At 43.2% G+C, this 22962-nt stretch overlaps 2 protein-coding genes across 6 annotated transcripts in view; both read right to left on the bottom strand.

Annotated features, from left to right (window-relative positions):
* Nucleotides 1–2170: 2170 nt before the first annotated feature.
* On the bottom strand, nucleotides 2171–5328 carry LOC119619060 (uncharacterized). The gene has a single exon (XM_073011193.1). The coding sequence runs from the start codon at nucleotides 5326–5328 to the stop codon at nucleotides 4705–4707; it is 624 nt and encodes a 207-aa protein (XP_072867294.1). The 3' UTR covers nucleotides 2171–4704.
* Nucleotides 4233–22962, bottom strand: part of ANGEL1 (angel homolog 1) — a 40608-nt gene continuing 21878 nt past the window's right edge. For 3 of the 5 annotated variants that reach the window (XM_037984309.2, XM_007987376.3, XM_007987375.3), the window contains 5 exons: nucleotides 21095–21221; nucleotides 20684–20794; nucleotides 8909–8978; nucleotides 8221–8384; nucleotides 6172–6385 (listed from right to left, as the gene is read on the bottom strand). In XM_037984309.2, the coding sequence (XP_037840237.2) occupies nucleotides 6225–6385; nucleotides 8221–8384; nucleotides 8909–8978; nucleotides 20684–20794; nucleotides 21095–21221 (633 nt within the window). In that variant the 3' untranslated portion in view covers nucleotides 6172–6224. Of the gene's footprint in view, nucleotides 6386–8220; nucleotides 8385–8908; nucleotides 8979–13840; nucleotides 18208–20683; nucleotides 20795–21094; nucleotides 21222–22962 lie in introns of those variants that run through there. The other 2 variants (XM_007987377.3, XM_073011187.1) reach the window with 2 other exon arrangements.

Consider the following 22962-nt stretch of genomic DNA (forward strand, 5'->3'; position numbering starts at 1 on the left):
GTAGGCCTTGTCTCCTTTCCTTTGGGGCTGGGGCCGGAGCCCTCCCCCAGCCCAGCGGCATTAGCCCCATTGGCTCCGGGAAGAGCCTGACCTGAGGTGAGCCTGAAGCCAGGCAACAGGAAACCTCCCAGCCCCTGCAGTTGTGATTAAACTTCTGGGTCCCAGACTTTTTCAGCCTGCTGAAACCACTCGGGCCTTCTTAACCCTGATCTGTGAGCAGCGCTTTCTCCTTCTCTTCACACAGTGGGCCTGGCCTCCAGAGGCTCAAGTCAGCTCCTGGGATGTATTCCGGGACCCTGCTCTTCTGGTCTCAGTCCACAGCAGTCCATCAGGAGCAAAGGAGAAATGGGGCGTGTTCTCCTGGGAGATGAGTGTAGCTCAGGAAACCATAGCAACCTTCTCATCACTATTGACATCCAGACCCATGGTGTGGAAAACACTTACGGGTCCCATCCACCAGCCCCTGTTCTTCCTCTCTGTTGTCCCTCCAGCTCTGGATCTCTTCCCACACTTTCAGACAAGCCCTAACAGTTGAAACCAGACGCACACAGAAAATATCTTTTAGATTTCACAGCATATTTCACCCATAACCCTTCCTGCCCTTGTCTCTGCTCTCCTTTCATTCAGCTTAAGGGTAAAACACAGACCTGTGAGAGAGGAAAGTGTACTTCTTACTTTTCATCCCAGCCAGTCCCCACAAAATCGTGGCTAGAAGTGTAGCTTCACACCACAAGACCTCCTTATTTTCAGTGGTGTGGTCGTGACCAGGGGGAGAAGGAGGCATGGCAGTAGAAAAAGGAGAGGTGACCTGCTGGAATCCATAGACATCTGGGACTGTACACCAGTAAATACAGGCAGTTGTGTTACAGGCTCCTTTAAATCCAGCTAAAACATTACCCAAAAAAAGCACTTCAAAGTAACCAGAATTTGTGAATACCTTCCATTGCACACCCTTTCACAGAGGCAGTGTTGTAATTTTCATATTTAAGTCCAGCTAATATGATACCAAGTAAAGGGCCTCAGAGGCTTCAACAAGACAGGTTCATACACAGTGGGGCCCCTGGCCTGCTCTTATACAAATGAGGGGCTGGGTAATAAGTGCTGGGGTGAGAATCTACGTAATGAGTCAGGTAGGCTCTTTGTGGACACTGGCCATTTTCTTAGAAAGCAGAAGGAAATGTCATTGCAGACTCCTGGAGGATCAGAACCCAACCTGCTTGGGGGTGGAAGGGGTTACCTCATTTCCTGCTGTCCCATTCCTCAGGCTCACAGCACGCACCTGCCTAATTTAGGCACATGACTAACTGGGTTAGACCTTTGGGTTCAGGTGGCCCTTCTCAGAGGCCTGACAATGAAGGGGTTGAAGCTCTACTGCCCCATTTGCCAGGAGCTAGCATTTAGACCACTACCATGGAGGTAGTGACAGGAAGTGGTCATACCAAGAAACAAGCAGAATGGCCCAGAAGCAGGCTGCCTGTAACCCTTAGTGTCTGCCAGCGGGGTGAGGGGACCAACTGTTGAGGCCTGGCAGAAGATGAGGAGAGGCCACGTCAGGTCAGCTGGCGGGTCACCTGAGCCCAGCCCAAATGACAATGTGCACACAGATATACAAACTGTTTCCAACCCTGAGCCTGAAAGGACTTGGTTGTTGGAAGCACAAAACCTCCAAGAATTTTAAGTGTAGGCTCTGCTCTCCTCTCCACAGCAAGCTGAGGCTTCAGGCCTTAAGGTCATAGGGACTGACTGGGGATGGGACAAAGTGCAGAGTTGCCTCCACAACCCATGAAGTCCACATTCTCTTGCTTCCAGCAGACCTGCACCCTCACCACCATGCCACTGTCTGGCTAGCCCATACCTGGAACAGTCTTGTCTAGCACATCTGCTCAGGAGAGAGAGGAGAGGGGATGGACCATGGACCGGAGTGATGGGAGCCCAGGGCTGCAAGGCAGCTCCCCCTGGTGGAACCCAGAGGTGGCTCCTCCCACTTCTGGGAGAAGAGAAGCCACACTGTGCATTATGCAGCCAATCAAAACACAGCCCTCCAACAGAGAGCAGAATGGGGTTACTAGAGGCTAGGAAAGGCAGGGGAGGAGAATGAAGAGCAGGTGGGTGGTACAAAAATATGGTGAGAAGGACTAAGTTCTAGTATTTGATAGTACAGTAGGGAGACTATAGTTAACAATTTATTGTATATTTCAAAATAGCTAGAAGAATTGGAATGTTCCCAGCACAAGGAAAAGATAAATGCTTGAGGTGATAAACATCCTTAAATATCCTGACTGGTCATTACAGTTTGTATGCATATATCAAAGTATCACATGCAGCCCCAGAATATGTACAACTATCACATGTCAATTTTAAAAAGGAAAAACAAAACAACCAGAACATTCCTCTAGTTAGTAGCTAAAGCAGATCAGGAACTGGAGAGAAAAACAAAACAAAAAAAGCCGCAGCCTCCTCACTGGCCCTTTCCCTTCTTGGTCTCCAGTAAAAAACTGCCTCTGAGCTCCCCAAGCCCAGGCCCCCACCACCAGCGTCTGCCTTCCAAGAAAACCTGCCTCGCCTGATCCTGGAAAGGCTTGTGAGAAATTTGGGGTGGTAAGAAATAAACCAAAGGAGATTCTCAAATTCTATCTCTGGGATTTCTGTTTCCTCAGATGTAAAGGTCGAATCTGAACACCACCTAAACTGCCACCACACAGTGCTACTGTCTTTGCTAGCTGAGGTAGAAGTACTGTGTAAACTTAACAGAAGTGCCGTGCAGATGCTATCTGACTGAGGCAACTAGGAGGAACCCTCCCTGCCAGGAAGGGGTTTTTGGGGATATACCTCAAAGCTGAGGGCTTTCAAATACTTCCCAGTCAATGGGCCCAACTGTCCAGCCTGGCTGGGGTAACTATCTGCTCCCAACTCCTACCAGTAATTCTCTGGAATTCTTAGCACCCTTTTCTTGCCGAAGCCCAAACAAAGCAATTTCAGATCTGAAAATTCTTCACAAGTAGAAGTGATTATTAACTTTAATTTCTATTTCACCAAGGAATGTGAACTGAAATATAGAGCGGTTAAGTAACTTACCTATAGTCACCAACCGAACAGGCCAAGAGGACAAATGATGTTCCTAATCCCTAGCTGAGTTTTCTTTTTTTTCCTTTTTTTTTTTTTTTTTTTTGAGATGGAGTTTCGCTCTTGTTGCCCAGGCTGGAGTGCAATGGCGCGATCTTGGCTCACCGCAACTTCTACCTCCCAGGTTCAAGTGATTTTCCTGCCTCAGCTTCCAAGTCGCTGGGATTACAGGCATGCACCATCATGCCCGGCTAATTTTGTGTTTTTAGTAGAGACGGGGTTTCTTCATGTCGGTCAGGCTGGTCTGGAACTCCTGAGCTCAGGTGATCCACCCGCCTCAGCCTCCCAAAGTGCTGGGATTACAGGCGTGAGCCACCGCGCCCAGCTGCTGAATTTTCTTTTTACTAAATCAGTGAGTGGATTGCAACCCAGGTAGTGCAATGGAAGCAACCAAGTGGCTTTAAATCAATCAGATTCTCAGAGACTGATTCAGAGGCCTGGTGTGGGTTCTGGGAACCTGTTCAGGTAAGACAGAAAACCAGACCTGGTTTCAGGGCTCCCAGTGGACATGTGGGCTTGGCTGGTCTTACTGCATAGGGAAGCTGGAGGACAAAAGCACCAGTAGAGTTAGGCCTAGGAAGGAAGAGACATTTTTCCAGTGACAGATGGCCCACTGCTCAGCCCTGGCTCCAGAATGCAAAAGAGATCAGAAATAGATGCTCAGCAAGAGGCATGTGCCACCCGCATCATGTCTCATGCAGCTGCCATAGCTTTAACCAAGAAAACACACATCTTATCCCACTTTGCACAGACCCTCCTGAAGCGCAGTAGACACTAGAGGGAGGCATTGGGGGGAGCAGATGGAGGAAGAATGAAAAGCAGTCCAAAGAGTCATTCTCTCACTTGGCAAGGACAGAAGAAAGCTATACCCCAACAGTGTTAAGGCAGGCGGTTTCACTCAAGCCCTGTTCCTCCCAGGCCTCAGAGCAGTGGGAATTTACCTCAGCTAATAGAGGGAAACCTTACAACACATTTCTCAATCTAGATTTATGTCTTGAGACCCCACCCCAAAATCAAAAGCTCCTCAGTCTCTTCCTCTGCCCACCTCATTCTTCAGGCCCTCTCTCAAGGACCTAATCCCTTCAGGATCCTAATAAAATGACCAACAATGGGGGGAAAAAAAGGTAAACCTTTATTTGGAAAAAGAGTTTAATAACCATTTAAAACCCCATTTCATATTCAAAACAGAAACAAGAAAGAAAGCAAGGAAAAGACAAACTATCAAGCACCTGCCCTCTGCCCTCGTTAGCCATTTTAAAGCTGCATTTCCCAGCAGAAGAGAACAGTAACGGGCCCTAGTCCTAGGAACCCATAGGGCACTGGCTTGAGACCCTTTTAGGCAGTGTCCAGGGGACGGACAGACAGAATGAATGGTGGGGTGTAGACAGACCTGGGGCTCAGATAGGCACATGCCCAGTACCCAGGAAACAAAGTTTAAAAATATACACACATAGAAAAATAAATTCCCTAGAACATAGGCATGGAAAGCTTCTAACCATGAATGCAGCAGCACAATTCAAACTGGGTCTTTGGCTTTCAAAAAAAGGAAAGAACCTTAACCCCTGGCTCACTGTCCCAAACTCAAGTCTCTCGGCCACTGTCTTCAGTCCCACTCTGAAGGTCGAGTGAGGCAAAAGCACTCAAATCTACCAGGGCCAGCAGCCACTCTGACTTAGGGAGATGTGTGGAGGGGCTGGCCCAGGATCTCCCAAGGCCACACCCCAGCAATGAAAGATTAAGGCATGCAGGTGACACAGTGTGGACTAAGGGGTCCCCTGAATAAGCCAGGGCACCTCTGTGTGAGGGGAGGGAAAGCAGAGGCAACAAGCAGCTAAATCCTTGCTGGACAGAGCCAATCTGCAAATACTGCCACTTCAAATTCTTGGACCAGTTTTGTCCAAGGCCACCTTTCTGCTGAGGCAGTTTGGACTGAGTTGAATACCAGGGTTTTCTAGAAAGGAAATGGAAGGGAAGCAGGAGACGGGAGGTAGCAGAAAGTAAAAAGTGGTGGGAGGAGAGGAACAGAAAATTGCTTCTTAGAAATGGAGAGGAAAAGAGAATCAGTTTAGGTCTTGAGTCCCACCTGAGGCAGCTGCAGAGTCTACCTGCTCCTTCCCCTACTGGAACTCCTACCCTTGCCCCAGTTCTGCAGACTGCAGAGTCCAGTGAAACAAGAGTTTCCTGAAGACTCTTTCTCCTCCTCATCCTTAAATAGTTTTAAACCTCACACCACTACCCTAGCCCAGTGAACTCCACCTAAGGGTTCAAACTTCCACCTCCCTCAGGGAAGCCTGGGGAAAGGGATGGGCCCTTGAGAAATTACACCAGGTCTGTAGGGAGCTCTGGGTTGGAGGCACAGGGCCCGCTGGGACAAGTAGCGCATCCCCCAAAATTTGCCACTCCAGGATGTGGGCCCCATTTGTTCCCAGAGCCCAGATGCCGGGCCTGCCCTGGTTGGCAGGATGAATGCCTAATGAAACACAGAGGCTAAAAGGAGAGATGGGGCCATGCCCTGCTGCTGCCTAGTCATACACAGGTACTTGGGAAGACTCTGAACCTGCTCCTAGGCCTACAGCCCCAATGTGAAAAGTGGACTGGTCAGAGGCAGGCATGGCTGTGCAGAACAGTCTCACCCCAAGAGGACACATACATGATATGCATATCTCACATGTGCATGCCTGGCAAGAGGGCTGGGCCCAGAGGTCCTGAAGGCAGGGAAAAGGTCAGGTCAGAAGGTACACCAAGAAACAGCCTGAAAGCAAATAACCAATGAAATCAATAACTCCCACAACCCTGGTAATTAAAAATCAAGGGGGAGCTCTGGATACATGGAAGGAAGGGGGAGCCCCCCTTCTGCCTCTCCCAAGGCCACTGAGTGTGTGGCACAGGATTAGGAAGAGGTTGGGGTGAGGCAAGGACCACAGGCAGAGAACGCGGCCAGGCCTGGAGAAAATCTAACCATGGGAAAAAGGGAAGAAGGAGGGGGAAGGGAGGGGATGTAAGTTTCTTGGATCTAAGTTTCCAGAAGCATGGGATTTTTCCACAGTCTCTGATCCACTGAGCTCTTCTGAAAGAGAAGCTCTCTTCCCCTGGGAGCCCCGTCATGGAGCGGTGACTTCCATCCCGAAGCTGGCTAGCAGGCAGAGGTGGTCTGAAGAGCAGAAGGGGTTGGGTAAGCCATTGGCAGCCCAGAGAATCTCTTCAGAGAGAAGGGAGAGACGACCCAGGAGCTTGAGAGTTCCATCTCGATACAGCCTGTGATCTGGAGCACAAAGCAAAAGCCAATGGGTAAAAGCAGCCACAGCCACGCTGCATGGGCAGGCAGTGGCAGAGCCCTTTGGGAACTATGCCTTCTGCAGGTTGCATCCCCTTGGCTGCCCACCACCCCTCACCTCCTCTTGCAGCATCTGGCTGAGGAGGCCTCATCTTCTCAGAGATACTCCATAATATCATCAACGAATATAGACAGGTGAGTTCTAGGGGACTGGGGCAAGCTGGAGAGCCCACCATTACAAGATCTTTTGATTTTCCAAGAGAAGCTAGAGATCCAGGTTTCCTATATAAAATCTGATTTTTTTTTTTTTAGATGGAGTCTCACTCCGTTGCCCAGGCTGAAGTGCAGTGGTGCAATCTCAGCTCACTGCAACCTCCGACCCCTGGGTTCATGTGATTCTCCTGCCTCAGCTTCCTGAGTAGCTGGGATTACAGGTGCCTGCCACCATGCCTAGCCAATTTTTGTATTTTTAGTAGAGATGGGGTTTCACCATCTTGGCCAGGCTGGTCTTGAACTCTTGACCTCATGATCTACCCACCTCGGCCTCCCAAAGTGCTGGGATTACAGGTGTGAGCCACTGCGCCCAGCCCATAAAATCTGAATTTTAAACATAAGCCATCAATTCAAATACTTAAAAAAAAAAATTTTTTTTTTTCTTTTTTTGGTGACAGAGTCTTGCTCTGTCGCCCAGGCTGGAGTACAGTGACACAATCTCCCGTGTTCAAGTGATTCTCCTGCCTCAACCTCCTGAGTAGCTGGAATTATAGGCACCTGCCACCATGCCTGGCCAATTTTTTTTTTTGAGACAGAGTTTTATGCTTGTTGCCCAGGCTGGAGTGCAGTGGCGCGATCTCGGCTGACTGTAACCTCCGCCTCCCGATTTCAAGCGATTCTCCTGTCTCGCCTCCCAAGTAGCTGGGATTACAGGCACCACCACCACATCTGGCTAATTTTTTGTATTTTTAGTAGAGACAGGGTTTCATCATGTGGCTAGGCTGGTCTCACTCCTAACCTCAAGTGATCCACCCACCTTGGCCTCCCAAAGTGCTGGGATTACTGGTGTGAACCAGTAATACACATGCCTGGCGAAAAAGAAACATTCTTGCCGGGCGCGGTGGCTCAAGCCTGTAATCCCAGCACTTTGGGAGGCTGAGTCAGGCGGATCACGAGGTCAGGAGATCGAGACCATCCTGGCTAACCCGGTAAAACCCCGTCTCTACTAAAAAATACAAAAAACTAGCCAGGCGAGGTGGCGGGCGCCTATAGTCCCAGCTACCTGGGAGGCTGAGGCAGGAGAATGGCGTAAACCCGGGAGGTGGAGCTTGCAGTGAGCTGAGATCCGGTCACTGCACTCCAGCCTGGGCGACAGAGCAAGACTCCGTCTCAAAAAAAAAAAAAAAAAAAAAAGAAAGAAACATTCTTTACACAATACAGGCATGGGGCTGGGAGACTGCTATACTGTGCCTACTGGTATGGGGAGAGGAGACAGAAAATAAGGTCTCTAACCTAACCAAGTCCCCCACTCAGTGGCTGTCATTAAACAAATTCCACCACTTCCTAGATCTCTATTTTTACCTCTAAAATGGGGATTGGGAGTGATTGTCCTACCCTCCTCTCTTTAATGCTGCAAGAGTAAGAAGAGACAAGGCAGGCAAGTGGCCTATGGGGAGAATGATAAGGATGACCTGCGCAAGGGAGGTATGAAATCTGCTCCTTTACTGGTTAAATCCCAGCAGCCCAAGACATGCTACCAAATGCCTGACCTACCATTAGCTGTTCCCAGGGACCTAGGGGTGGAGGAACCCAGGATACATCAGGCTTACCAGTTCTGTTCCCATTTTCACAGGACTCAGCTGAGAAGAAGATGTAATCTACTGTCATTCCAAGACCCAATGGCATTGTAGTGACCTCTGGGCGGCCACGCTGGGGCAGGAAATGGGTATATACTGAGGTCAGGTGGAGGCAGTGCTGGATGGTACCTACAGTCCTACAGGGATGAAGGGGGAAATATTAGTCAACAAAAATTACTAAATTTTCCCTAGGTCACTTTTTCTGTGGGTTTTATGAAGATTTTTTTTAAAAGGATGATCTCAAATGACTCAATCTCAGCCAATTCCTTCCCATGCTAACAAGGGGCTGGCAGTCTTAGCTAAAATTAGCCTAGAAACACACATTTGTACTGAAACTCCCTGACACTCCTTATCCCCCACTATCTGCTTGTTACCTGGTAAAGTATACCCAATGTACCCCTGTCTGGGGCCCAGGCCTCTTTTGTGAGGCTTTACCCTCTGAGGAAAGAGTACATAGCCTTTTCACCTGCAGGAACATGGGTGGGTCACCTCTGGCTTCTGCATGCCTACATAACCCTCTATGAGCTTAGCAGATATTAGGGGAAAAAGAGCTTATCAAAAAGTGCTCCCCCAAGTCAGCCTCAGGACAACCAGTGGGAATCTCTCTCTTACACCTAGGCTAGGGCTGGATTGAAAACAGAAGAGAACTGGAGAAGGTTACCTGGAGGAGGCAGGCTCAAGCTCCGATGTGTCTTCCTCAAAGACAGACTCAGCCCAACCTGCAGGTCGCTCTGCAGAGGACCAGAGAGAAAAAGGTTTTCTCATCCACAGACAGTGAAACAGGGTCAGAACCTTTCACCCTAAAATCCCTCTGATACTCGACTGGACTGCTTCAGAAGGATCCAGGAGGAGAAAGGGAAGAGAAACAGTGAGGAGGAGAAGATGACTATAAACCAAAGTCAAAAACCTCAGAAAGCAGATGTAGGGCGTCTAACACAGCATTATCTTCTGTGGCTCCTCACCTTTGTTTTTATTTGATTTAAAAAAAAAATAAGCCATATAGTCACATGGTACAAAATCAAAATGTATCAAAAAATATCAGTGAAGTTTCCCTCTCATTTGCCCTCCTCTGCCACTCAATTCTCTTCTCCAGAAGCCACCAATGTTACCAAATTCCTGGTATATTCCTTCAAAGACTTTCTATTACATACCATCCATTGTGTGTGTCTATGTATGTATGCATACATATATACATACACATTACATATATGTATACATCTATAAGCACACACATACATATTATACATACGAATGTTAAAAAAGGAAGATACAAATTACCAATATCAGGAAAGAAAGGACATTAGTACAGATCCTACTAACATTAGCAGGATAACAAGGATCAGCAACAACACTGACAAGCCCTTAGCTAGACCAAGAAAACAGAATACTCAAATTACTAAAATCAGAAATGAAAGAGGGGCCATCACCAGCCATTTAGAAATAAAAAATAACTGTAAGTGAATGCTATAAATAACTAGATACCAACAAATTGGATAACTCATATAAACTTGAAAAATTCCTAGAAAGACACAAACTATGCAAAATAACTCAACAAAAAACAGAAAATCTGAATACGCCTATAACAAATAAAGAGACTGAATCTGTAATTTTAAAACATTCCACAAAGAAAACAGCAGGCTCAATGGCTTCACTGGTGACTTCCAGCACACATTTCAAGAGGAATTCATACAAATCCTTCACAAACACTTCCAAAAAAAAAAAGAGGAGACACTTAACTCATGAGGCATTACTCTGACACCAAAACTAGATAAAATGTCACAACAAAAACTATAGACCAATATCCCTTATGAATACAGATGTAAAATTCCTCAATAAAATATCAGCAAACCAAATCCAGCAAAATATAAAATGATTATAGACTATGACCAAATAAGATTTATCCTAGGAATGTCAGCATGGTTTAACATCTGAAAATCATAGAATGTGATACGTCACAATAGAACACTTAAGTTTAAAAAAAAAAAAAAAAAGCCACATGATTATCTGGACAGAGGAAAAACATTTGACAAAATCCAACACCCTTTCATGAGTTAAAAACACTCAAAAAACTAAGAATAGAAGAAAACTTTCTCAATCTGATAAAGAGAATCTATGAAAAACTCACAGCTAATATCATACTTAATGAAAGACTGAAAGCTTTACCCTTTAGATCAGAAACAAAAGAGTGTCTGTTCTCACCAGTTCTATTTGACACTGTACCAAAAGTTTTAGTCAGAGTATTTATGACAGAAAAAGAAATAAAAGGTATCCAGATTGGAGTAGAAGGAATACTATTTCTATTTGCAAGATGACACGATCTTATATAGAGAAAATCCTAAGAAATCCACTAAGAAACTATTAGAACTAATAAATGAGTTCAGCAAGATTGCAGGTACAAGATCAATACACAAAATACTTCTATACAGTAGCAATCAACAATCCAAATATGAAATAAAGAAAACAGTTCCATCTACAATAGCATCAAAAAATGAAATAATTAGGAAAAATTTAATAAAAATAGTGTAGGCACACTAAAAATTACAAAACTTGGAAAGAAATTAAAGATCTAAATAAGGAAAACCAGCCCATGTTCATTGGCCATAAGACAATATTGTTAAAATGGCAATAGTTCCCTAGGCAACAGACTGAGTCCCTGTCACAGAAAAGAAAGGAAAGGGGAGAGAAGAAAAAGGAGAGGAGGGGAGAGGGGAAAAAAGGAAAGAGGAGAGGGGAGGAGAAGGAAGAGGGGAGGGGAAGGAAGAAGAGGGAGGAAAGGGGAGAGGAGGAGAAAAAGGAGGAATAAAAAGGAAAGGAAAGGAAAGATTTGTAGATGCCTATCAAAATCCCAACTGGTTGGTTTTTGGGTTTTGTTTTGTTTTGTTTTTTTTGCAGAAATGGATATGATGATCCTAAATTTCATGTGGAAATGCAAGAGACCCAAAAGAGACAAAAATCATCTTAAAAACAACAAAGTCAGAGAACTTACTCATCCTTATTTCAAAAGTACAGTAATCCACCTTATCCATGGGGGATACATACCCAGACCCCCAGCAGATGCCTGAAACAATGGACAGTACCAAACCCTAAATATACTGTTTTTTCCTAAACATACCTATAATAAAGCTGACTTTATAAATTATGTACAGTAAAAGATTAACAATAACTAATAATAAAATAGAACAATTATAACAATATATTGTAATAAGGTATGTGAATGTGGTCTCTCTCTCCCTCAGAGTATCTTAATGTTTTTGAACCTCAGTTGACCATGAGTAACTGAAACCAAGGAAGGCAAAATCACTGAGAAGGTGGACTACTATATACAAAACTATTGTAACCAAGACAGTGTGGTTCTGGCATAAGGACAGACACAGACAAGAAGGAAACAGAACTGAGAGTCCAGAAATACATACATCTACGGTCAATTGATTTTTGACAAGGGGAGAAGTGAATGGAAAGTGACTCATGGGTGTAAGATTTCCTTTGTGGGTGATGAAAATGTTCTAAAATTAGATCATGGTGATGGTCGCACAACCCTGAATATACTAAAAGCCAATTAATTACACACTTAAAATGGGAGGATTTTATGACATGTGAATTTCATCTCAATAAAACTGTTCAAAAAAAGGATATAGGAATGTTATGAACAACTTCATGCCAATATATTTGATAGTTTAGATGAAATGAAATACCCACTTAGGCCAGGTGCGGTGGCTCACGCCTGTAATCCCAGAACTTTGGGAGGCTGGGGCAGGCAGATCACGAGGTCAGGAGATTGAGACCATCCTGGCTAAAACGGTGAAACCCCGTCTCTACTAAAAATACAAACAATTAGCCGGGCGTGGTGGTGGGTGCCTGTAACCCCAGCTACTCCGGAGGTTGAGGCAGAAGAATCACTTGAACATCGGAGGCAGAGATTGCAGTGAGCCGAGATCGTGCCACTGCACTCCAGCGTAAGCAACAGAGCAACACTCTATCTCAAAAAAAAAAAAAAAAAGAAAAAAGAAATTCCCCCTTATATGCCTTATATTTTTCCTGTTAGATTTCTATATTTTTTCTTTTTGTTATTCTTACACAGTGTATTTTTTTCATTATCTTTTAATAAACATGTATCTTTATAAAGGAACACTACTAAGTTCTGCACATTAATTTTGTACCCAGCTTACCTTCCAGAATTATCTCAATGCTTAATGCTGTTTTAGTTTATTCTCTTGGATTACCAGTTTTAAAACAATATCATCAGCAAGTAATAATTTTACCCTCCTTTCCACTTTTATGCTTCTATTTTGCTATATTTCTATTTTCTACTTCTAATTCTGTTGGCTGGTATCTCCAAACACAGTTAAATCATGATAGTCTTGTCCTTGTCTTGTTCCTAACTTTAACAGGAATGCTATTAGAGTTTTTTTCTTTAATCAAGATGCTGTTTGGAGTTGAAATAAATATATTTCAATGGTGTAAGAAATTATCCATTTTTTTCTTAAGAGGGTTCATTTTAAAAGAATCTAGAATAGATGTTGAATGTTAACAGATGTCTCTTCAACATCTATACAGAGAATGGCACAGGTTTCATATATTTTAGATTTCACACATATATAAAATTATATTAATAGATATCTCAATATTGAACTATCCCTATATTTCTAATAAACTCCAGTTGGTCATGGTATATTACTCTTTCAATGTGCTGCTAGATTTTGTTTCCTGATCTTCCATTTAAATTTTTTTGCATCAATATTCATAGGTGGAGAACATTAGAGTCTGTAGTTTTCTCTTTCTGCGTATTTGTCAGGTGTCGGTGTCAATATTATTCCATAAAAATAACCCGGCCCCTTTCTCTGTACTTTGTAACAATTTAAATAATGGAAATATATGTTTTGAAAGGTCTGAGGACATTCCCTATCAATCTGAGCCTGGTGTTTCTGAGGGACTGTATCTCTGAGAACTTTTCCTATTATTTTTCACCCCATGGTCATTAATCTATTCAGGCAATCTCCATGGGAATCAGTTTTAGTAAATTACATTTATATGCCAACCAAATTTTCCATTTCTTTTGCACTTAGTTGAGCAAAAACAACAACAAAAACCCTTGTGATTCTTGATTCCTCTGCATCTGGATGCTTGTTACTGCTCCTCTTTTCCCCCTTACGTAGGTTAGCTAATGAGCTTTTTTAATTGACAGCTGTTTTTCATCCAAGCAACCAACTCTTAAGGGTTTATGAGTTCTTCCATTTTTCTGTTTTTAAAATTATTTCCATTTGAATCTTCTTTCCTTCTGCTTTCAGTTTCTTTCTTTTTTCTAATTTCTTGAACTGGGTGCCTTAATTCATTTTCATCCTTTCATATCTATTAATATCATTCTGATTCTAAATATTCTATGTAATTCTATGAATTTTTCCCTGAACACCATTTTAGCTATATCCAACAAATACAATGGTATTTTCATTATTGTTATTTTCCAGATATTCTGCAATTTCAGTTTAAATTTTCCTCTTTGATCAAAAAGTTTTTTAAATGCCCAGTTCACAGTATTTTTTTCTTTTTTTTTTTTTTTTTTTTTTTTTTGAGCTAGGGTCTCGCTCTGTCACTCAGGCAGAGGTGTGATCACAGCTCACTGCAGCCTTGACCTTCTGGGCTCAAGCCATCCTTTCACCTTAGCCTCTGGGTGGCTGGGAGTATAGGCACATGCCACCATGCCTGGCTAATTTTTCTATTTTTTGCAGAGACAGGGTTTTGCCACATTGCACAGGCTTATTTCGAACTCCAGGACTCAAGAGAATCACTTGCTTCAGCCAGCCTCCCAAAGTTCTGGATTACAGGCGTCAGCCACTGTGCCCAGCCTCTTTTTCAATTTTAACTTACATGTTTATTGCATGTGCTTTATGATCTAATATATGATCAATTCCTAAGAATTTCCTATGAATTCTTAGAAAGAAAATGTCCTCTCTGCTGTCAATGTTCGGTGTTTGATATATATGAATCAGATTTATCATCTGACATGTTACTTAGTTATTCTATATTCTTAGTCATCTTTTGTCTACCTGATCTACTGCAGACTCAGAAAGATCAATTAAAGCCTTCTGCCTTTAGTTATTGTCCATTACTCCATGTTACAGCCTATGGTTTCACTTTGTGATTATAGATGCAATGTTATTTGGAGCATAAACATTCTTAACACTAGTATCTTTGAGTTACATCCTTTATCATTACAATATGCCACACACACACACACACACACACACACACAAAATCACAGTGACCTGCAGGATCTTAAACATGATTTCCCCAGACACCATTTTTACCATGCAGCACTGTGAACAAACAGTACTGCTCTGGCAGTTATACAGGACTCAAGGCTTCCATCTACTCTGCTCCAGGTCACATGAGCTGCTACCTCTACATGAGCTCCAGCCTCTTCCTGGGCCCATTCAGCAACAGTAGCAGCCAAACACATGCAAGTTCCTCTACAAGTACTTGGGAAGAGGATCCTCAGTTGTATCACACAACAGCCAGTAGAGAAGCTGGATTTAGGACTTTCCTGCTCTTTTATGTTAGCTGTAGGCTTGTTAAAAAAACAAACAAGCTAAAATTAACTTTTCTGCTTAGCAAACTGACCAGACAGGCCAGACAGAGTGGCTCACACCTGTAATCCTAGCACTTTGGGAGGCTGAGGCGGGGGGATCACTTGAGGCCAGGACTCAAGACCAGCCTGGCAACATGGTGAAACCCTATCTCTACTAAGACTACAAAAAGTTAGCTGGGCATGGTGGCACGCACCTGCAATCCCAGCTACTTGGGAGGCTGAGGCAGGAGAATCATTTGAGCCCAGGAGACAGAGGTTGCAGTGAGCAACAGAGTGAGACTCTGGGCACTCCAGCCTGGGCAACGGAGTGAGACCCTGTCTCAAAAAAGAAAAGAAAAGAAAAAGAAAACTGACCAGATAGCCTTAGCCTTTGCTGTGTGACTATGTGACCTTCTGGTCAGTTTGTTAACTAGGAGTTTATAAAAATCACCCATTAGCAATTGCCTTTTCTGTAATGTGCTAAATTGTGCACATGGTTTGCTCTTACTTGTTAAAAGACTTAAAGCTCCAGGATTCAGTGTAATGGGCCAGTGCCTAAGAGAAAGAAAACACAGTAATTCCTTTTAATGTCTGCTATGGTCTAAATGTTTGTGTCTCCACAACCAAATTCATATGTTGAAATCCTAACCCCCACGGTGATGACAGCAGGAGGTGGCACTTGGCACCTTGGGAGGTGATTAGGTCATGAGTGTGGGGTCCTCACGGATACGATTAGTGATCTTATAAAAGATGCCCAAAAGAGACTCCTTTCCTCCTCTTCTTCCACCATTGAGAAGATGATGCTCATGAATCAGGAAGCAGGCCCTCACCAGACACCAAATTTGCCAGTGCCCTTTTTTTTTTTTTTAAAGACAGGGTCTCTGTTGCCGAGGCGGGAGTGCAGTGGGGCAATCATAGCTCACTGTAACTTCAAACTTCTGGGCTCAAGTGATCCTCCCACCTCAGCCTCCTGAGTAGCTAAGGCTACAGTTGCATGCTATCATGCCCAACTCATCTTTTTGAATTTTCTGTAGAGACAGGGTCTTGCTATGTTGCTCAGACTGGTCTCAAACTCCTGGCCTCAAGTAATCCTTCCATCTCAGCCTCCCAAAGTGCTGGGATTACAGGTGTGAACCATTGTACCCAGCCTCTGCCAGTGCCTTGATCTTCAACTTCCCGGCCTCTAGAACCATGAGAAATAAATTTCTATTGTTTAAAAGCTACCCAGTTTATGGTATCTTGTTACAACAGCCCAAATGGACTAAGACAGTATCTTTAAGAACCATACTGGAAAAAAGAAATCATTCATAATAGAAATGTTAACAATGAGGGAGAACTTAAAAATTAAATATACTTTTAACAAATTATTCCATTACAAATGGAGTTGGGGGCTGGGCCTGGTGGCTCACACCTGTAATTCCAGCCCTTTGGGAGGCCAAGGTGGGTGGATCATTTGAGGCCAGGAGTTTAAGACCAGCCTGGCCAACGTGGTGAAACCCTGTTTCTACTAAAAATACAAAAACCATCTGGGCGTGGTGTCACATGCCTGTATATCCCAGCTACTCGGGAGGCTGAGGCACAAGAACTGCTTGAACCCAGGAGGCAAAGGTTGCGGTGAGCCAAGATTGTGTCATGGCACTCTAACCTGAGTGACAGAGTAAGACTCCGTCTCAAAAAAAAAAAAAAAACAAACCAAAACAAACAAAAAAAACAAAGGGAGTTGGAAATAGTAAAAATCACAATATATTTTATTATACACATTGATGGCGCAGAATGCTCCACTACAATGCAATGTCAGCTTATGGGAAAAATCAAACCATCACTACCTAGCACTGAATCTTTCTTTGTACTCAGAGGCTCCCCATTCAAGCTAGTGTCACAGTTAAGTTGTCATGTCTTGAAATGCACAGTTGGGTTGGATGATTCTGGTATTGAACTGGAAGTATTGTTAGCATATCTAAACAGAGCCTCTAGAAAAAATGAACTCACACACTAAGATCTCCTTGTACTCCATTCATGGCCCTTTTAAAATAAGGAGAGTTGGCTGGGCATGGTGGCTCACTGCTATAATCCTAGCACTTTGAGAGGTCGAGTCGGGAGGAAGGCTTCAGCTCAAGAGTTCGGGACCAGACTGGGCAACATGGTGAAACCCCGTGTCTACAAAAATTACAAAAATTAGCTCGGCATGGTATCATGTGCCTATAGTCCCAGCTACTCGGAAGGCTGAGGTGGGAGGATCACTCGAGCCTAGGAGATCAAGGCTACACAGTGAGCCACGACTGTACCACTGCACTCCAGCCTGGGTGAAACAGTAAGACTCTGTCATGAAAAAAAAAAATTTAGATTTAGAGCCTTTAAAAGAGATTCATCAAGAGCCTGTTCAGCCCTGGGTAGGAGCACTGAACAAACAGAAGGGTACATTCAGAGTATGTGGAGAATGAGTGTGTTTACCCAAATCTAATCTCAATTTTCAAAATACTACTGTTATTTTGCACCTTTGGGGAACTGGCTATTTTGCCCCTATAGAATGAGTCTTTTCTACCTACAAAGTGGTTGTCAGTACATATTTTAAAGGTTCTTGGTTTAATTTTGTTACTATTTATTTTATGTTTCATTCAAGTACATCACTGATTTAAATAACCTATTCTTAATATGAAATTATCTAAGTGAGATCCTGTTACTGTTTTTGTAATCCTAAACCACTGAGCTCCTCTGCCTGAACCTGACTGACACAGAATTTACTTATCCCAGTTCCTGTACCTGCTGGTTCACTCAATACAGGGTGGCCATCATTGTTATTACTATTGCTATTGACAGAGCTGTAATAATACTTTCACTTTGCAATTAAAAATAAACTGGGCCACAGACATGTTTGTTGCTCTGTGAAAAATGCCAATTCAAATTAAACTCTTACAAGAAAAAAATAAATTCAGTGTTAATCAGCAGTCCTTTTACTATAGTTTTCCTGGCCATTGCTTGGTTGCCTTCAGTTACTCTTCTAGTAGTTTCTTGAAAAAAGGTTGTTAGTTGAGTATAATATTCTTGAACTGTATCTTCTTTCCTAGAAACCTTAATCCACTGTCTTCTGGAGTTGGATGTCAATATTAAGAAGTCTGAAGTCTTCTGGGTGCGCTGGCTCACATCTGTAATTCTAGCACTTTGGGAGGCTGAGGTGGGCAGATCACCTGAGGTCAGGTGTTTGAGACCAGCCTGGCCAACATGGTGAAACCCCATCTCTACTAAAAATACAAAAAAATTAGCCATGCATGGTGGTGCATGCCCAGAGTCCCAGCTATTGGGGAGGCTGAGGCAGGAGAATTACTCGAACCCAGGAGGCGGAGGTTGCAGCGAGCCAGGATAGCACGACTGTACTCCAGTCTGGATGACAAAGCAAGACTCTGTCTCAAAAAAAAAAAAAAAAAATGGTCTGAGGTCAACCTCATTACTGCTAGACTTCAAAGTAGCTCAATCTTTTAACTGCCCAAAAGACTTTCATCTTTGACTTCTAGGAACCTCACTAGAATGTCTTAGTATTAATTCTCCTACATCTTTTTTTTTTTTTTTTGCCCAAAAGACTCTTTCATCTTTGACTTCCAAGAACCTCACTAGAATGTCTTAGTATTAATTCTCCTACATCTTTAGTCTCACTGTCACCCAAGCTGGAGTGCAGTGATACGGACATGGCTCACTGCAGCCTTGACCTCCTGGGCTCAAGCAATCCTCTTGCCTCAGCCTCCTGTGTAGCCAGGACCACAGGCACGCGTCACCATGCCTGGCTAATTTTTTGATTTTTTGTAGAGACGGTATCTCACTTTGTTGCCCAGGCTGGTCTCAAACTCCTGGGCTCAAGCAATCCTTCTGTCTTGGTCTCCCAAAATGCTGAGATTATAGGTGTGTGCCAGGGTGCCTGGCTCCTGTATCATTTTTTACTGGGACACATGTCTTCTCAATCTAAAAATTCACATCTTTTCACTTTGGGAAAATCTTTCTTGAATAATTATCTTTAAATATTTTTTCTGTGTTATTATATTATAGGCTTTCTTCTTTGGGAACTCCAATTATGTATAAGTTAAATCTCCTTTATCTTTCACTACTGTCATTTTCTCTCTAAACCTTTCTAACCTTTTACTTCTCATTTTGTTTGTTTTGTTTGTTTTGTTTGGATTTCCGGGCCTGTCTCTTACCTTGTTTTCAACAGTATCTATTCCTACTTGTGCTGCATACAATTTTGTCTTTATTTTTTGTAATATTTTTATGTTTTATTCCACTTCTTTTCTGAGCTCTGCAGCTTACATTTCATCTTCTGATGTTTTGCCACATGCCTGAACTTACTTTATAGGCAGTTATTTTTGTGCTCTTTCTTTCATAAAGACAATTTCTTGACCGGGCGCAGTGGCTCACGCATGAGGGATTATAATCCTAGCACTTTGGGAGGCCAAGGCAGGCAGATGCCTGAGGTCAGGAGTTCGAAACCAGCCTGGGCAACATGGTGAAACCCCCATCTCTACTACAATCCAAAAAAAAAAAAAATAGACAGGCATGGCAGCGTGCGCCTGTAATCCCAGCTACTCCGGAGGCTGAAGCAAGAGAATTACTTGAACCCAGGAGGCGGAGGTTGCAGTGAGTCAAGATGGTGCCACTGCAGTCCAGCCTGGTGACAGAGTGAGACTCCGTCATAAAAAAATAAAATAAAATAAAATAAAAATAAAGACAATTTCTTTATTCATGAGAAAGTCATCATAATTTCTATAAGCTCCATGGCAATTATTTTTATCTTTGAAGTTAAACATTCTTTATCTGCCTTTTGTTTTTCTGTTCCTTTTTTCTTGTAGTATTTTAGTACAGATTCCATGCTCTTCCTTTTTGACAACCCAGCTTTGAATTAGTTGAGGTTTTTCTCCACCAGTTATTTGTGCAAAGTTTATATAAGGGAAGGACTGGGTATTTCAAGTAACAGGAATTTTCTTTTTGACACAGGGTTATGTAGGCATCCTTTTAATCTTTCTCTCCCAAGCCAAAAGAGATACGCAGCTCTACAAGTATCTTATCTACCCTCTCTACCACTTGACCAGATTGTTTAACAGAAATATGGCTTGATCCTTGATCAGTCCTTCCTCCACTGCCTCATATGATCAAAATTGGTCCAGAGACTCTCCTATCGTGACCTGTGCTTTCTATTCTTGTTGGAAAAAGAAAAGGGATTTCGGTTTTATGCTCCAGATGGAAAAAAGTACTCAGCTAGTTCTTTCTGAGATCCACATATCCCCCAGATAAGTCTCTCTACACTTCCTCTAGCACCCCTGCACGATCTCCAGTACTTCTTGCAGGCATTCCTTCTGTGTTGTGGTTCTTGGTGTCAGGTATCTTCAAATCTCCCAGTTTTGTCTACAATGGAGTTTACATTTCTTTTTTCCATTCTCCTTGTTGCTTTGAAGTGGTTTCAGAGACAAGAAGGGGAGAATGTCAACTATATGCTGCTACATTCAATCTGAAATTTATCAGTAGGATCAACTTTTATTTAAACCAGAACCACTGTCACCTTATGATTTTCAAAGCCCCATCGTGTATAACTTCTCCCCTATATATGCTGTACACATGCTAGTCATTAACAACTTAAGTCTAAAAAGGTTAAGTGGCTTACCCAAGCTCTCAAAGCTAGTTAGAACCCAGGTGTCTTGATTCCTGGTCTGGTGCTCTTATCACACTGCACATCCATGCAATGGCCACTGAACTCAACTGGGCTTCCAAGTATACGTATTACCAGAAGCTAATCTCTAAGAACTATACTTAGAAAAGAGCAGGAAACCACATAACTGACAAACATCAGGAGTGAAGAAGAAAGAAGATCAAGAAACTGGGATTAGTTTCCATTACCTGGCTTAGTATCTGTCACCCCTTCCATGAGGACCAATCCTACTGGTCGCTGACAAGCGATGCCACAGAAGCGGAAACGTAGCAGGAAGTCTCGACCATACTTGCGTCTCTCTGTAAACCAGGAAAAGCCATATAGTGAAAGAAGATGAAGCAACATGCTGAGACCTCCTTAGTACCAAGCAACTTCCAGCATAGATCCACAGAGGAAGGATTCAGAAGACAAGGAGATTTTCCAATGGCTGTGATTTAAAGTTGTCCGTTTTATTGGACGGCCATTGGGAGGACAGTGAGAAAACAGAAGAATATGCTAAAAGAAATGAGGGATTACACTTTTTCTTGTCATTGAGACACCAGCTTTCTCCCAAAATGGACACGAAGACACAGCCAACCAAGAATGTGACGTGTGCTCACCTAATCTCTTGGGGTGACAGGAGGAGACATACTGACAGCAATCAGTGATGCCCAGGGAGCTGGGCCACAGGGGGGCCTGCAGCTTCCTCTGGTAAAGCTGATGAGAGAAGTCTTCCTGTCCAGATACCTGCAAGGAAAGAGCAGGGTGGGAATAAGAAAACCAAGATAGAAAAAGGAAATAACAGCCCATGTTTTGGGACATGTGGACAAATACAAACACACACAATCACACACTACATACATGGTATAAGCAAGCGTGTAAGTCTCAGGGGCAGGTTAAAAATAAGGACCAAATTAAAACCATTACTTTTTCACTGGCAACACTGAAATGTCCATGAAACAGGAGGAGGATAAGAGACTGAATCAAGGGGAATCGAATAGTATGAACATGTGGTTCCCTAAATTTTACCTCCAAAAAATCAATACAATTCTCCTCCACAGGGAATATCAACTCTCAGGGGCTTTAAGTTGCAATGGTTAAAGGTTTATCCTCATCTTTGGATCTTCTGGATCAAGGTCTAATATCCTGAATCTATTACTGGGAAACCACAGGGTCAAACCAAATGGGAAAGCACCAAAGCACTTTACCGTATCTACGTCACCATCCTCGGTCAAAGCCAATGAGCAGCCTGGGAACGGACAAAACGTAGTAGGGGAAACATTCGGCAACATCAGTCATCTGCACATCTCCAACGTGTGTAGCAAGTCCCTTTATGCCATTTAACAACAACAAATATTTGAAAGCCAAAAGACACTAGCTAGGTGCTGGGGATAGAGTAGCGATAGACAGAATCCCCCTGCCCTATAACAGCATAAATTTCCAATATGTCATCTGAAGTAAAACAGATCTGCAATTCAATGGCCACTTAATAGCTGTGTGACTTTGGGCAAGTTAGCTAACTCTCTTGGGTTCAACATCTCCTACTATAAAACGGGAGAGGCCAGACGCAGTGGCTCATGCCTGTAATCCCAGCACTTCGGGAGGCCAAGGTAGGTGGATCACCTGAGATCAGGAGTTCAAGACCAGCCTGGCCAACATGGTAAAACCCCGTCTCTACTAAAAATACAAAAATTAGCCGAGCATGGTGGCACACTCCTGTAATCCCAGCTACTCAGGAGGTTGAGGCAGGAGAATCACATGAATCCAGGAGGCGGAGGTTGCAGTGAGCCAAGATCATGCCATTGCACTCCAGCGTGGGCAACAGAGCGAGACTCTGTCTCAAAATATAAATAAATAAAAAAATAAAATGGGATAATAATACCATGTACAGTTAAGAATCTTAATATCACTACCAGTTACTGACTTTGAACCAGATACTGGAAAACACTTTACACGCATTATTTTATTTAATTCACCCAAAAAAACACCTCTGAGGCAGGTCCCATTATATCCCCCATTGTATAGATGAGGCAAATTGGGTTTAAGAAAGTTAAGTAATTTGCTCAAGGTGGCAGAGCAGAGATCTGAATTCAGGACTGTCTGGCTTCAAAGCAAGTGCTCTCATTCACTATGCCTAACAGTGCCTGTCATGTGGCAGGCAGTCATTTCTTTTCCTCGTTCCCTGAGCTCCTTGATTACAGCTCCTTTAGGGCAAGATCATGCCTTTCTCTGCACACATCTGGCTCATTTACATAAAATCCCATGTGCGCAACAGTAATTCAATCGTTTTGTGTCCTTCCACCATCGTGCCTTGCCAAAAGTTAGTCAATAAATTGAAACAGCAGGGGCAAAATAGAGGAACAAGGAGATTAAGTGACATAAAGAAATCAGCACAAGCTGATAAAACTATGAGGTGTCTGTCATCAACACTCAACAGTTAGAAGGAATGAGATCCATATGCAAATTGCTGAGTGGAAAAAAACAAGCT

Source organism: Chlorocebus sabaeus, chromosome 24 (genome assembly GCF_047675955.1).
Source record: "Chlorocebus sabaeus isolate Y175 chromosome 24, mChlSab1.0.hap1, whole genome shotgun sequence".
Classification (NCBI taxonomy): Eukaryota; Metazoa; Chordata; class Mammalia; order Primates; family Cercopithecidae; genus Chlorocebus; species Chlorocebus sabaeus.